The sequence below is a fragment of the Cercospora beticola genome, chromosome 4 (assembly GCF_033473495.1).
Source record: "Cercospora beticola chromosome 4, complete sequence".
NCBI classification, from domain to species: Eukaryota; Fungi; Ascomycota; class Dothideomycetes; order Mycosphaerellales; family Mycosphaerellaceae; genus Cercospora; species Cercospora beticola.
In genome coordinates this window covers 1,576,533-1,590,438 of record NC_088938.1, presented here as the reverse complement: position 1 = coordinate 1,590,438, position 13,906 = coordinate 1,576,533, and the positions used below count along the sequence as shown (strand labels likewise).

Below are 13,906 nucleotides of genomic sequence, written 5' to 3'. Positions count from 1 at the left end.
AACCGCGTCCTACCAACGCCGACTGCGACGCCGAACTGACCCGAACTCCTACGGCGCCGGATAGATGTCGGTAGACGGAGCCGAACTCCACCAAGTCTCTTCGCTTCACATCTTAGACGATTGAAACCATTCTAGTTGTCAAACTAGCAGAACGTCTGTACTGATTCGCACACCTCTTGTCATTGCTCAAACCCAGCCAGTAAAGAGGAAAACCCGAGACGAAGCTATGATGAATCGGGAGCTTTGGTCGCCAAACGGGGTAAATATATATTGGAAGCATGTCGTGCTCCTCGTTCAAGCATGCTCCACTGACTCCTTTCGATCCACACTCTCTGAGCCGCCACAATGTTCAAGCTCCGCTTCTTCCTCCTTGTCGCCTTGGCCGTCGCCCTTCCACAAGACCTTCCAGGTCAAGGCGTGAATTGCATGCCTGGCACTGCATCTACTTCACTCGAAGAGTGCCGGTCGCATTTTGAATACGCTTGTTGTGCTGGAAGAATCTGCTATCAAAGTTCTCCGGGCGTCTATGAAGTCTGTGTCAATAAAGGTGAGTCTGAATCCGACTGGCCAGCGCGGGATCCAGGCAAATTGATCGGGCCAACGAGCGTTGGACTTGATGGCTGACGAATGTTCAGGCGGATCTTGAGGTACTACAGATCACGGATGAAGAAGGGAGTTCACAGTGATTGAGCACTGATTTGCATTAAAGTCCGAAGACGCCGGGGGACAAACTCGTTGGAAAGTTGGCGATGAAACCGGTGTTGGGTACTAGTAGAGAACGTCAAACCTTTGGTATCGATCGACTTAAAGAGAACGTGTTCTCGAAGCACTTGTCGGGCAATATGTATGCAAAACTGGTAAATAGAACCGAAGCTTGTGAGGATGTCGTAAATGGATGGGCCATGATGGGTCTGTGTGATTTCCGACATAGAAACACGAACCATGACCTCCCCGCACTGCTCTGATGCATGCACCACAAAGAGGTTGTGCTCCAGTCTCTCAATCGGCCTCGGATCCCTGTGCACCGCAATATTTCGTACAGTAGTGATTCATCTGCAAACATCAACATTAGTATACGTTTCATACGCGTTGGCATTAGTGAAACGATATCATCAAGGCACTTACCTCGTCGCCTCCAATATGCCACCCCTCAGACTTGCACTCTAGGCCATCCTACGCAAGATCAGCAAATAAAGCCTTGAAATCATTCTCAAACATCATTTCGCGTCTTACAAATGTACAGTCAGGACATTGATCCCATTGCTTATTCCCAGTATTCCGTCGACGGTAGTAGCCACAAGCACAGTCTGTAGCATCGAGCAGGATTTCGTACGTTTTGGGAAAGCCGCCCATGCCGGGACTGAAAGGAGTGCCGCCAGGATGACCTATCTGTCTACCGCTGACACAGACTGCTGAGCTGTGTAGATCCGCCATTACTCTGCGTGACAAACGATTGTTAGCATGGATGTCGAATCAGATAATATGCTCTTGAGCTGACTGGACGGACTGTGAGGCAAGTGCCAGGAGAAAGACTGCTCCTGCGAAGTATTGCATGGTCCTTGAGGACTTGGTGCTGAGGCGAATCAATGTCGTGAAGGTATCGGGATTCGGACGTGCTTGTTGTGCCTTTGGATGCCGAGTGAGCAGGCATATTTATATATTGCATCATGTAACCCAACAACAGACGAACTCGTCACGAGCACTGTCGAAGATGCCTTCAAGCGTGCCATTTTGCCGTTGTCTTGCTGGGCGGTTGCGCTATCCCTCGCGTTGACGTTGACTCTGGCCGTGTGCTGTCATCTCGCTTCGATATTGTTCACCAAGGTGGTGACACTTTTGCTCGGTTACCACGTTGCATAAGGGAACCTAGTCCGAGCAGATAAAGCATGGTCGTTAATGCTTGTGTCTCCAGTAACTAATGTAAAGCTTCACCTTGGGTAGTAGCACTAGATCTTGGCCTGCTTGGCTTCACCTGTGACATTGATGATAGCGAACAGAGTTTGCAGCTTATCCTGTCATTTCGTCTGGATAGGCAAGAGAACTTGCAAATAGCCCTTCCACCGATTGAATATATGTGATGGCTTTGGCACACCTCCTGGACCCTGCTCTGATCATGATCCCCTCCAACGGTCTCTGTGGAGGATGTGCACTGAGTAGCAGAGCACGTCTGGCCGGCCACGTTGTGAGCAGGGATGCTTTGACAGTCTTAGCCTCACAACGGGCCCTTGGATTTCGTGGTGCTCTCGTTCATCAATGTATACAATCGGCAGAATCCGAGAACCCACTGTGGCCGCCAATCATTGATTCGCCCTGGTTTGACGTACGTTCGAGCCGACAACCACTTCCAGCTAAGAGCGCCAATCATGCAAGAACGACATGTCTGTGGCATTCAGTGTGGTGTCTTTGATCCTTCGGAAGTTGCCGAGCTACTGCCGCATAGCACGCTGTGGAGCTGACTTTGGGGGTCGCAAAAAATATTTGTGATCTGGCAGTTCTTGGTAGCAGTTGAGACTCAAATTGTCTCAGTCGATCCAATTTGGATTACAGATCAATGTCACGGCCTTGTCGAATCTTTGGTGGTTGGGTAAGAGTGCAGGAAAGCGTGCGCTGTGCAACTTATGGTGCAAGTGCACGTCCCGGCACTTCTTCCGCTGACTGGATCGACAGGTCCCACAGTCTCCGCTTTGCATATAGAACACGGACTTTGATGATTCCTTCGCAATGCTCTGCTAGGAAACGTGCTATGGGTCAGGACTTGGAGATATTCGGGACGAGAGTTTCCAATCTGCTCCGGCACGTCCAAGCTAGCATGGCGATGTAACATTCAGGAGTACACGGCCCATGTGACGATGCATCTTGCTCGTATGTGATGAGTGTGGTGTGCAACACAGGTTGAGTAATCGGCATGGTCGGTCTTTGAAGCTCTGAGAGCCTATTTCGAAATGGTATGGGCTTGACCATGGAGTGGAGTCGGTACTTCGTGCGCATACTTAAATGGACTGAGCTGGAGAACATCTAGGACCATCGACCAAGGCGACTCTTCGTTTCCTGTGCGCTTCAGCAGCTTCTTGGATTTCATCATGCTCTCTCACGCCCTCGTGTCGTTGCTGCTGGCAGCCGCCGCAGCCGCCGCTCCAGCCCAGATCGATCCCGCCGCAATCGAGGGTCTTACCCCTGGAGATCTCCTCTTGACCGAAGGTGAACTCGCAGGTAATCGCTGCCCATGACAAGAAAGCTCGACAGATATACTGACCAGTCGGCCCAGGGCAAATCTTGAATGCAACTGCCTGGAAAGATCTCTTGGCCGCAGAGGGCATTCTGCTCGAGACTCCAGAGGTCGATCACGATTATCTGAACTTCACTGCACCAGAGGCAGTGGAGACTTCGGCAGAGCCTAGCCTGAAGAAACGTCAGTGCAGCAAAACCACCAGCATTATCACAGACAAAACCGAGAGATTTGTCGACTGGGATGTTCAGATGTCTCCCATAGTGTGCGGCAGCGGTGGACCAATGGATGTTACTGTCACAAGTGGTTTCTCAGTGGCCAATGGAGTTACCGTTCAGGGTAGCGGCAGCCCTACTTTCATTGCGGGCAGACTGAGTGCCACCTTTGGCGTCTCTTTCACCAGGACTTGGACCACTCAATACTCCGTTGCAACGAAGGTGACCATCAATGATGGAGAGTGCGGCGTGATTGTCACGAACCCCTTGACTACTCGTCGCTATGGCCGCACAATGGAAGGCTGTCCAGGAAGCTTCCGTCAGATTGGCACATGGATGGCTGATGATCACGGATCGGGAAGCTACGCAGGTGTGGACTGGATCTCTGGTGCCATTACCACTTGTCGCAAGAAGCAGCGTTGGGCGCCGATGACTCGCTGCCACGGCGAGGGTGAGTTCAAATAGGTGCAAATTTGGCGATACTCGCAGGAGAGGTGCAAGAGTGGTGCGCGGAGTCAGCCGAGGGGCAAGACGGGCTCTTGAGATTGCTTACGTACGCGTCCAATTCGTCGGCAAGATTCCATACTTGGTTGTTCGATATGTAGAGAGTGACCAGTCGTTCTTGTCTCAATGTCATGTTTAGATGGTCGTCTTCATGGAACAGCCTAGCTTCGGTCAGGCTGACAGCAAAAGTGTGGTTCATTCCTGGGTGATGTGCTGTCCTTTCTCTCTCGTTGAGTCCTGCATCATTTAGCAGAAGGTCATCTGAGGTCCTGCACTCTAATGTTGAATTCGATCCTCCAACGCCCACGCTAAAAAGTTGCACCAAATCACATGTCTGATTTCACCTCCTCAAAACGGCCTCCTCTCCGCAAACTTCTTCAAGTCGTCTTTCGTCGCAACGCCCAACACAAATCTCCTCCCCGGATCTGTCACAACAGCAAAGTCATTTCCTCCTTCATAGAACTCCTCCAAATCCTCCAGCCTCGTCTCCATAGTGATAAGCTTATACTTTTTCCCGCGCCGTTGGAACTTCTGCATCGCCTTCTCCACAGGCTCGCTCTCGCGGACTTGGCCTCGTTCCAGAAGCTCACGTAGTCGAGGAACGGAAAGGTAGCCGAGGAGGGTCTTGTGTTCGTCTATGACAGTGAGATGGGTGTAGTCTCGTTCGAGGGCTGATGTGAGGGCATGGGCGATCGGTGATGTAGGGTGGGTGGAGAAAGCGGGTGATGGGTCGAGATCTTCGACTACGGCCTAGGAAAACATCAATACTCAGAAGATGGAGGGGTTGAGGGGAGTTTATGGCATACCCCTCTGTATTTGCTGGCCCATGGACTGGGCTGTCTTGTTGTGTCATTGGTGCCAGTCGGCAACTCGGAAGCGGACGATGTCGATGTCGCTGCCATTGTACCAGATCGGGAGCTGTAATCGGAAATGTGCACTTAGCCGCGTAGAACACTTTCTGGAGGTGAAGTCCGGCGACTGGGGTCAGGGAAAGTTCACTTCTCGGCGCGAAACAATTAAGGTTCGTTATCCGCGGGCAGGGGTACGTCATTCTGCCACGAGCTCAGCTGCCCCAAACAGCTTAACCAAGGTATGCGCGCATACCAGTGTTGCTGTTGCTCTCTTTCAGCCTCACGTGTGGGCACAGAACACATATTGTTGGGAGAACAGGTGAGCTGAACGCTTCTCGTATTACTGGCATCGATATCCTCAGAAAGGATCAGCAAGATTCCGCAGCCGTCCGTATGCCCGGCAACAAACGGAGATAATAAGCAATGCTCCGTCTCCAGCATAAACAACCAATTCCTCCCATGACTCCACTGCTGACTCTGGTTGTCCTCTAGCACAGCACATCATGCCGTCGCTATTCCCCACCTTCAGCGCCCTGAGCGCGACATTCGGTGAAGCTACACCCTACCAATCCACACCCAAGCGCAAAGACATCAGCCACTTGTATACATCCTGGGACGTGACAGAAGATGCAGAGAACAAGGCCACGCAGCTGAGCGACAAGGCAGCTGCAGAGCTCGCCAAAGCCAGCAACATTGCGCAAGAGAAGACGGGCAAGATTGAGCTGTACAGCGGGAAATACTATGCTGCATGGTGAGATATACAACGTACCGCTTGAGTGTTGGCAATCGTTGCTGATAGGAGCTCACAGCACGTTCGGGGGTCTCATGGCCTGTGGTCTCACCCATTGGGGTGTCACTCCACTCGATCTAGTGAAGTGCCGTCGTCAAGTCGATTCCAAACTTTACAAAGGCAACATCGAGGGCTGGCGCACAATCATCCGTGGTGAAGGTGTCCGAGGCTTGTACACCGGTGGCTCGCCAACTTTCTTCGGTTACTCGATCCAGGGAGCGCTCAAGTACGGCTGGTACGAGTTCTTCAAGAAGTTTTATTCGGATCTCGCGGGCGAGGAGAATGCGGTCAAGTATAAGACGGGAATTTACCTGGCTGGTTCGGCCTCGGCAGAATTCCTCGCAGATATTGGTCTTTGTCCTTTGGAAGCCGTCAAGGTGAGGATGCAGACGACTATGCCACCTTTCGCCAAGGGAACTTTCGATGGTATTTCCAAGATTGTCGCCGCCGAAGGTGTTGGAGGTCTGTACAAGGGCATCGGTCCGCTTTGGGGTCGTCAAATCCCGTACACCATGATGAAATTTGCTTCCTTCGAAACCATTGTCGAGATGATCTACGCCCGCTTGCCCAAGCCCAAGGAGGAATACTCCAAGGCTGCCCAGACGGGAGTTGCTTTCACCGGTGGTTATATGGCCGGTATCCTCTGCGCTATCATCTCCCATCCCGCCGATGTTATGGTGTCCAAGCTTAATGCCAACAAGAAGGCCGGAGAGTCTGCTGGAGCTGCTATGGGTCGGATCTACAAGGAAATCGGTTTCTCTGGTCTTTGGTCGGGTCTGCCCGTCCGGTAAGTGCAAAGTTGTTACTTCACATGTATTCACTCACGTGCTAATCCGTGTGAATAGTATCGTAATGATCGGAACGCTAACTGGCCTACAATGGATGATTTACGACTCATTCAAGATCTTTATGGGCTTGCCGACGACCGGTGGTGGTGGCCAGAAGGCTGAGGAGAAGAAGTAGTAGTTTCGAAGTGAACAGGTAGTCAGCGAGGGGTGAGTGCTTCACCACACTCTGGAGAAGACCTGGAGCCTGTCCTGAGGATGGAACAGTACTGTAGTATACACCTGTGATGATTAATGAAGAAAGCTTGATGCGTGGAAAGAACAGTTGACTCTTGAGAGATACCTCCCTGTGTCTTCCACTGCATTGATGTTGAGCCTCACCGGACTCACCAGGCCCCTCCCAGCACGTGCACGCAGGTACACGCATGATCTGACATCTGCACGATTATGATCATCGCCATTGCGTCTCGCAGAGCTACATTGTAACTGATAAGAAATTTCTCCTTTGAGGCATGTCTGATAAGCCCATGTTCAGCGCCGCCAATGAAGTGGCCCAGTGCCTTGGCAATGACCTCAAGTGTCCGACGACTTCAGCTCTCTCCCTCCTCCTTCAACGATACCAAGACCGAAGATGGCAGAAAGTGTGGCCAGTCAGAGATGTCGCTTTCGCCTATGGCTGTGTCGACACATGCAGTCACGAAGCGAGGCGGCTGCGTCATTGCTCTGGCCGGCGCGGTGATGACATGAGGCTGTCGCGTGATGTGGGAAGCGAGCATCTTCCTGGTCGACGCACGCTGCAGTTCGTCCGCTTCTGTGGGTGCTTCTCACTGTTGTGTTTACTTCACTTGTTTCCTACAGCAACTCAAGAATCACGTTTTCTTGTGCGACATTGAGCTTTGAAGCTTCTTCAGCTGAATAGCTACATACTAACAGAGCGATCACTTTGCGACACGCGACCACTTCGTTCGAAGAAACCCAAGCGGCACTTGCGATCATGTCAGGCGCCAACGGCAATAACCCAATCCACTCCACTGGCCGCGGCGGCGCTGGCAACATTGGTCCTGATGCGCACACCTACGTTGACGGGGACATCGTCCGCGAAGGCCAAGCTGGCGTGAGCAACCATTCTGAGTACAGTGCTGGACGAGGCGGAGCTGGTACACCTCCCTCACCCATTTAACTCCTCCTGCAATCGCACTAACACCATGTACAGGCAACATCGTCCATCCCGCCGCAGGCCCCGGCAGCGCCTCGGAAGAAATCATCCCGGAGTCCGCAACCCGCAACGTCGGCCCCGGTGACGGCTATGACAATTTCCACACGGGTCGTGGAGGTCAGGGAAATGTGTACAAGGAGAAATATGGAGGACACTCGACCAAGAAAGAACAGACTGCAGCTGAGGCGAGGAATTCGCCAAAAGTCGGACCCACGACGCATAAGGAGGGCGGAGGCCTCTTGGACAAGGTGAAGCATGCAGTGGGACTGGACAAGAAGGACAAGACCCCTGAGCCAGGAAAGTGAGCGGAGACGAGATACTGTGGTAAGGACAGGGCGAGGATGCTACTTGCTCCTGCTATGCTTGATTTCTTTGCTTTGGATTTGAAGGATCCTTTTTTGATACCACGATGACGCCCGCGCGACTGGGAGAATCACGATTGTCTATAGAACACATGACTTACGACTTTGGAAATGAAAATGCTTGCCTGCTAAGTCCGTCTTCCTGTGAAGCGATGTAGTATCAGGCCGCGGATCCGAGCGAGTTGGAGACTGCACTCGCGGCGCAGCGACCAAAAGCGATCGTCCCCTGAAACAAGACGCCACACGCTAAGAAGCAATGCGATCGGTAGAAGACCGGTCATTCGAATTCGGGAGCGAGAAGGCATGCGATGCCATGGGAGTGGTCGTGCTCTTTCGCAGAAGGCCTCATACTCTTCAGTGTATGAGCTGAAATGTACAAGTTATCTCGCAATCTTCCTCAACGAAATGGATCATGTCAAGGTCTGATCGTCTCTTATGTGTGGGACCCTCTTGTCGTGGCCCCGAGTGTAGGCAGCTTCGGAGGCAAGACCCAGACATCGGAGGAGCGAGAAGGCTCTGCCAGCCTTCTCGCTTCTTCGAAGTCACCAAAGGCACATTTGATCGACTCGAGATCACAGTCTGGGAGTATTGCAGCTTCTCCGCATGTTCTCTTCTACTAGTGCTCTCTGTAAGGTTCAGATGACATCTGTGTGTGCCTGGGGCAGTGCTCCATCTCTCAATTTTGCCATCTACTATGGCAGTAACGTGCCCACACCAGCTGCGCCACGGCAGCACGGTCCAGCGCATGAAATTCGCTCCATGCCCAGTGAATGCTGCGTGGCCAACGACGCTTTTGTAAGAGACAATCATTCTCGAATGAAGCTTTGACGTTGAGAAAATCAAGTTGGAACGTGTACCAGCCGTTGAACTCATTGGACGAGGGATTTTGAAGGTTGAGGTCGGCTTGCAGACTCTTCATCGGTCGTTTCCGTTTAATCCCAGCGATCTTGCTTACGATGCTCGCCAGGTCATCGCGGACCTCGCGAAACCACCGCATTTCCTTGCTGACTGCATTGCGTGATTCCTCCTCTGATGGTTCACGGGTCGGACAATCCGAGAGGGTGATGCTGAAATACATGCTCCTGACATTCTGCCGATTCTGATGACCGATCGATTTGTAAAATTTCGCTGTAATGGATGAGGTGTCTCGCCAGTTGTGACAGCCTGTCCGCACCTCGAATGTGTTCAGTGAATAGAACAAGGCGCTGCACTCGGATCGCATCTGCTTGCAGACTGCTAGCATAGCTGTGACGTGCTCGTTACGTGTTGAGGACGCTTTGTGCTCGGTGTTGTTCCCACACGATCGCGGCGCGACAAGAATGTGGTCGTCGTGGGTGACAGCGAGTTCCCAGATCATGTTGCGAAGCTCCGCAGCCAGTGCTCCAAGGGGTGAGGCGTCCATGTTCAAGTTGCAGTCTGGTCGGTGGAATGTTTAAGTGGTCGAGGGTAGTTTGTTGTAGTTCATACGACTTGTGATATTCGGAATAGGCAGAGAAGGGTGCACAGACCCCTGTCATTTTCACATGCACGTACGTCTTGGCGCAGTGAACGCTCCTGCTTCTTGCCTAAACTCAATTTCACCGACAACCAACAGGCATTCATGGTCCACCAGCCAACATTGATGGCACGCAACCTCCTTCGGAAGATGGGCCTCGACACGGCACGCGATAACGAGCCGACGAAGATGGCAAAACGCGTCGGCCTTGGCTTGACTGAGTCGCTATTCAGTCGGCTGCCGGCGGAACTTCGCAACAAGATCTGGGAGTCTGCTCTCATCACGGAGCAGTGCCATGAGGTTATCTTCACATTCGAGCGGAACGCAGAGATCACATTCTCCCTCACCGACAAGAACGCAACCTCGTTGCTCATGACGTGCAAGCAAGTCAGGCAGGAGTGCACCAACATATTCTATCACCACAACACTTTCAAACTTCGTAACCAGCGTCCATACAATGAGGATTCGCCATACTCGAATGGTCAATCGGACTGGGTGCAGCTGCCATCAATTGTGGTCAAGAAATTCCTGCTCATCAACACCATGTCCCACAGACTTGGAGTAACTGGCATTGTCTACCACGTCTCAACCTCCGATAGACCACGTCAAAGGCTCGATGTGGGGGCTCTTGTGTTGCTCGACCACACGTCCGTAGGACTTTGAAGTCAATAGACGATGATCACCTCCGTGAGCTTACAGCTGAGGTCGATATTCAGATTCCAGGGGCACAGGGCCCGGAAAGATGGACCAGAATCATGGCAAATGTGAAGGAATATTCAAACTTCTGTTTCGACATGGCCCAAGTGATCGTGGACCTTTGGAATCACGAATCTGGCGTCGACGCCTTCATTCCGCAAGCTATGACGCGCGTTGGATACACACATGAGGTGTTGTGAAGGATCATCATGTCCAACGAAGCGTCAACAAATGAATGGGTGGTACAAGGGCGTCAAGTGGTAAATCACAAGAAATTTTCGCGAAGTGTTGAGCATAGCATGGAAGATACATGGCAGCAGTAGCGCGGTGATACGGGAAATCAAGCAGAGCAGAACGAGGCTTCGTCGCATGCCACGGGGCGAGAATGGATGGTGCCCCGCACGTTATAGCATTAGCAGTTCGGCGCATACATTGCAGCACTAGATGCAAGTCTCGAGTTCCTTCTCAGATCAAGTAGTCCGAATTGTATGCACCTGTGCGTTTCTTGATGGCTTGATGTTTCCTGGCGTCGTCATATGCAACTCGGCTTAGTCAAGGCTTTGCTACTTCAGGCCCCCGTCTCCCTTCTTTGCGACACCAACCATTGCTGCACGGTCATTAGCAACAGACTCCGCAATCATGGACGACTGGCCATTCCGTAAGCTTGCGGCCGAGGTATGTGTCTTCTCGAGGCGCTTCAAACTACCTACTAACAGTTTGCAGCTCCGCAACAAGATCTGGGAGCTCGTGTTGATCCACGAAGATCCGATCTTCGTGCGCAGCAGCGTCGAGCCCCCAGGATCTAGGACGAAACCCGAACATCTTACGGCTCTGCTCCAAGTCTGCAAGGAATCGAAGAACGAATGTTCCGAGATGTTCTACGCGTCAAACACGTTCATACTCGAGAGCTTCAGCGGCGCTTCCAGTCTCGACGAGGATCTTCGCAGATTCATACACAAATTGGGCAACAACGTACCGTTGGTCAAGCGGGTCATCATATCTGCAGGAACGATAGATGTGCTGCACCGAGATTCCTCTTGTTTCTACCGTATTTGTTACGGTGAACTTGATCTCCTTGGTCACTGGCGTAGTCGCCTATCGAGTTTGCGATTCGAAGTCCGGTTTACCAAGAAGCATTCAGTGGAGCGAAATACTGTGTGGGACAACGGAGGTCTACTGCTCGATATCGACGTCTTCGATCTGCCTACGTCTTTTCGGCAGGCGATGGCCAAGATCTCGACCGCCATGGGAGGGAAGACGGTCAATCTCCTTGCGATGGAGTCCAAGATACATTTACCGCAGTATGACGAGCTGTGTGCCAGGCAAGAGGTACTTGGAGAGGCTACGCAAGCCAGTGGCCCAGACTTGAGTTTACAATCAGGTGTGACTGGGCGGAAGGTGGGATACTGCTGCATACAGTGACTCTTTACTCAGAAGAAAGCCGAGACCATGGAGCGCTACTTGCTCATCGTCACCTTTGAGTTCTGTAACATGTAGCAGAGGCATGAGCAGGTCGTAGATCCACAAGGTTTTTCAACCATATGACAAGGGCAGAAAGGTTTGCACCTTTGGAGCACTGTCAGCAGCTTCACTCTCGCCGAGTGGTGTCTTTCGGATCTCACTTTGGCAGTGCTCAGCGTGTCGCCTGGGAGGGCAACATCCCTGCAGCCTCACATGCAGCTTCCCCTTTAGTGCGTTTCGGAAAGCTATTCCACTTTTCTCTTCAGAACACCGCTTTCCACTCTTGAACATCAGACACGAAGTCGTCAAACCCAGCGCCACTTCACTACCGCGCTGTCGACAAATCCAATGGAGGAGTCACGATTGGGCAAGCTCGCACCGGAGGTGAGTCGAATGAATGGCATTCCGTGCGCGACGACGAGAAAGTCTCTGCTGACAGCCACAGCTGCGCAATCGCATCTGGGAGTCCGCGGTGACCCAGGACGTCCTCATCAGACTCAGCACCCTGATTCGTCCAAACTGCATCAGTTATCTCTGGCGCCGTCCAGACGTCAGTTGGGTTTTCAAAACCTGCAAGCAAATCCATGTCGAATGCGCCGACATGTTTTACGACAACAACACATTCCACGTGGATGCAAACACCTTCGGCACGTGTACAGACAACCCACTCACTATGCTCGCAACTCGAGATGGCCCAAAGACAAAAAATCTCACTATGCGGGGCTTCGATGACTTCCCACTTCCGGTAGGTAGCAGCCTCCATGACAACCTTGCGTACGGCCAAATGATTGCAGAAGCCATCCAGGAGCTGGAACCAGAGAAGCTTCTCGCGCTTGCTCCAAATCTCCGACACTTGAGCTGGCAGGTCACGATCTACAAAGGCGTGACTCTCGACGTCGATCTGCGGCACTATCGCGAGTCGCTTAGGATGAACGTGGCCAAAGCGCGCGAGGTGGTTGCAGATTGGAAGCAGACCGGAGACCGTTATGTTGCGCGGCATATTGAGCAAGCTCTCCAACCTATTTACGCTCTGTGAAGCCCTGCGATGGTGGCTGAGAAAGGCTGCAGGACGAGGGCAAGAAGAGACTGAATGCTTTCAGAGAAGGACTCCAACGCAGTGGCCCCAGTGTTGAGCGAACATCATAGTGCATGGCTAGAATATGGGATCGGAGTCGTGGGTTCCGAAGGTTTACAGTTGACGCCCTGTCAAGTCGCACCAAATGCCAACAATTAGGTAAGCAATTGGTCAAAGCAAGCTGCCTTTCTCGTTCTTCGGGCTGTGTATGTTCACGTTCGTCGGTCGCCGCTCGTAGTCTCAAACGTCCTCAGAAGGAGATCAAGCGCGGTCAGGCGCTCGTGGGATGTGAAGCAAACAACCCTGCAGCTTCACATCCAACTTCAGTTTCTAGCGCGCTTTGAAAAGCTTGCGTTTCTTGTGCTTTGAAACGCGATCTTTGAACCATCAATTTCTCCACAAAGCGCTGCACAGATCGGCCACATCGTCGCACCACGTCCAAGTGGAGTCATAGACAAGTCGCCGCTGGGCGGACTCCCACCAGAGGTGAGTCTCTCTCTTCATGTCGTCCAGGTCGCGACGTTGTGCCTTCGCTGACGAGTTCAGTTGCGGAACCAAATCTGGGCCCTCCTGCTTCCTGACCTCAGACCGATCATGCTGGTTGTTCCCGCTCTGGTTGGTCGTTTCCGCTCGTACCAGCCGATGTCCATGTCTCTTTTGAGAACCTGCAAGCAAATCCACAACGAAGCCACTGGACTGCTCTACTGCGGCACCACATTTTCCATCGAGCCCTCCTCCGTGGAAAGTGCAGAGGTTCACCTCAACAAACTCACAACCAACGAAGGCATGCAAAGAGTGAAGAGAGTCGTGATTAGGGCGTGGACGACCTATGACCACGAAAGGGAAAAGCATGTTTTCGACCGGAAAATCTTGAAGGGCATGATCGCCAACCTAGGCAAATTGCGGTCGTTCGCTGGCAAGTTCGAGCAGTTGACTTGGGAGCTCCAAGTTCAGGACGGAATTGAGCTCAAGATTGACGTTTTCGACTACGAAAGTTCGCTGGCCAAGACTATCGCCGGCGCCCGGAAAACAATTGCGAAAACGGCTGCTGACGGCGACAAGAAGTGGGCTGCATGCGAGGAAAAGTTCCTGAGTGAACTGGGTCTCGACGCCGCTTGAGCTGCGGAGAAATACAAGCGGGAAGGAGGCTGCCATTCGCGTCGATAGCTGCCTTGAGATGCGGCACTACGCTATGTTGGCCAAGGCTGCTACACGCAGGTGTGTGCTCGA

At 52.4% G+C, this 13,906-nt stretch overlaps 9 protein-coding genes across 9 annotated transcripts; 7 read left to right on the top strand and 2 right to left on the bottom strand.

The window, feature by feature from the left end:
- Positions 1-345: 345 nt before the first annotated feature.
- RHO25_006271 (uncharacterized protein) lies at positions 346-646 on the top strand (the record flags this gene model as incomplete). The annotated part of the gene is made up of 2 exons (XM_023597108.2): positions 346-547; positions 636-646. The coding sequence occupies 2 exons, from the start codon at positions 346-348 to the stop codon at positions 644-646; spliced, it is 213 nt and encodes a 70-aa protein (XP_023452313.1).
- A 2,434-nt stretch (positions 647-3,080) lies between these two features.
- RHO25_006270 (uncharacterized protein) lies at positions 3,081-3,906 on the top strand (the record flags this gene model as incomplete). The annotated part of the gene is made up of 2 exons (XM_023597106.2): positions 3,081-3,210; positions 3,266-3,906. 2 exons carry the CDS (start codon positions 3,081-3,083, stop codon positions 3,904-3,906), a joined length of 771 nt encoding a protein of 256 aa, XP_023452309.1.
- A 387-nt stretch (positions 3,907-4,293) lies between these two features.
- RHO25_006269 (uncharacterized protein) lies at positions 4,294-4,847 on the bottom strand (the record flags this gene model as incomplete). Its single annotated transcript, XM_023597105.2, has 2 exons — positions 4,294-4,695; positions 4,752-4,847. 2 exons carry the CDS (start codon positions 4,845-4,847, stop codon positions 4,294-4,296), a joined length of 498 nt encoding a protein of 165 aa, XP_023451719.1.
- A 452-nt stretch (positions 4,848-5,299) lies between these two features.
- On the top strand, positions 5,300-6,549 carry RHO25_006268 (uncharacterized protein; the record flags this gene model as incomplete). The annotated part of the gene is made up of 3 exons (XM_023597104.2): positions 5,300-5,547; positions 5,606-6,373; positions 6,432-6,549. 3 exons carry the CDS (start codon positions 5,300-5,302, stop codon positions 6,547-6,549), a joined length of 1,134 nt encoding a protein of 377 aa, XP_023451720.1.
- Positions 6,550-7,365: 816 nt separating this feature from the next.
- RHO25_006267 (uncharacterized protein) lies at positions 7,366-7,892 on the top strand (the record flags this gene model as incomplete). The annotated part of the gene is made up of 2 exons (XM_023597103.2): positions 7,366-7,528; positions 7,585-7,892. The coding sequence occupies 2 exons, from the start codon at positions 7,366-7,368 to the stop codon at positions 7,890-7,892; spliced, it is 471 nt and encodes a 156-aa protein (XP_023451717.1).
- Positions 7,893-8,625: 733 nt separating this feature from the next.
- On the bottom strand, positions 8,626-9,351 carry RHO25_006266 (uncharacterized protein; the record flags this gene model as incomplete). Its single annotated transcript, XM_065602764.1, has 1 exon — positions 8,626-9,351. The coding sequence occupies one exon, from the start codon at positions 9,349-9,351 to the stop codon at positions 8,626-8,628; it is 726 nt and encodes a 241-aa protein (XP_065458836.1).
- Positions 9,352-9,633: 282 nt separating this feature from the next.
- RHO25_006265 (uncharacterized protein) lies at positions 9,634-10,107 on the top strand (the record flags this gene model as incomplete). The annotated part of the gene is made up of 1 exon (XM_065602763.1): positions 9,634-10,107. The coding sequence occupies one exon, from the start codon at positions 9,634-9,636 to the stop codon at positions 10,105-10,107; it is 474 nt and encodes a 157-aa protein (XP_065458835.1).
- A 672-nt stretch (positions 10,108-10,779) lies between these two features.
- On the top strand, positions 10,780-12,637 carry RHO25_006264 (uncharacterized protein; the record flags this gene model as incomplete). Its single annotated transcript, XM_023597102.1, has 4 exons — positions 10,780-10,815; positions 10,864-11,538; positions 11,917-11,985; positions 12,047-12,637. 4 exons carry the CDS (start codon positions 10,780-10,782, stop codon positions 12,635-12,637), a joined length of 1,371 nt encoding a protein of 456 aa, XP_023451718.1.
- Positions 12,638-13,270: 633 nt separating this feature from the next.
- On the top strand, positions 13,271-13,795 carry RHO25_006263 (uncharacterized protein; the record flags this gene model as incomplete). Its single annotated transcript, XM_023597101.1, has 1 exon — positions 13,271-13,795. The coding sequence occupies one exon, from the start codon at positions 13,271-13,273 to the stop codon at positions 13,793-13,795; it is 525 nt and encodes a 174-aa protein (XP_023451715.1).
- Between the last annotated feature and the right edge of the window lie 111 nt (positions 13,796-13,906).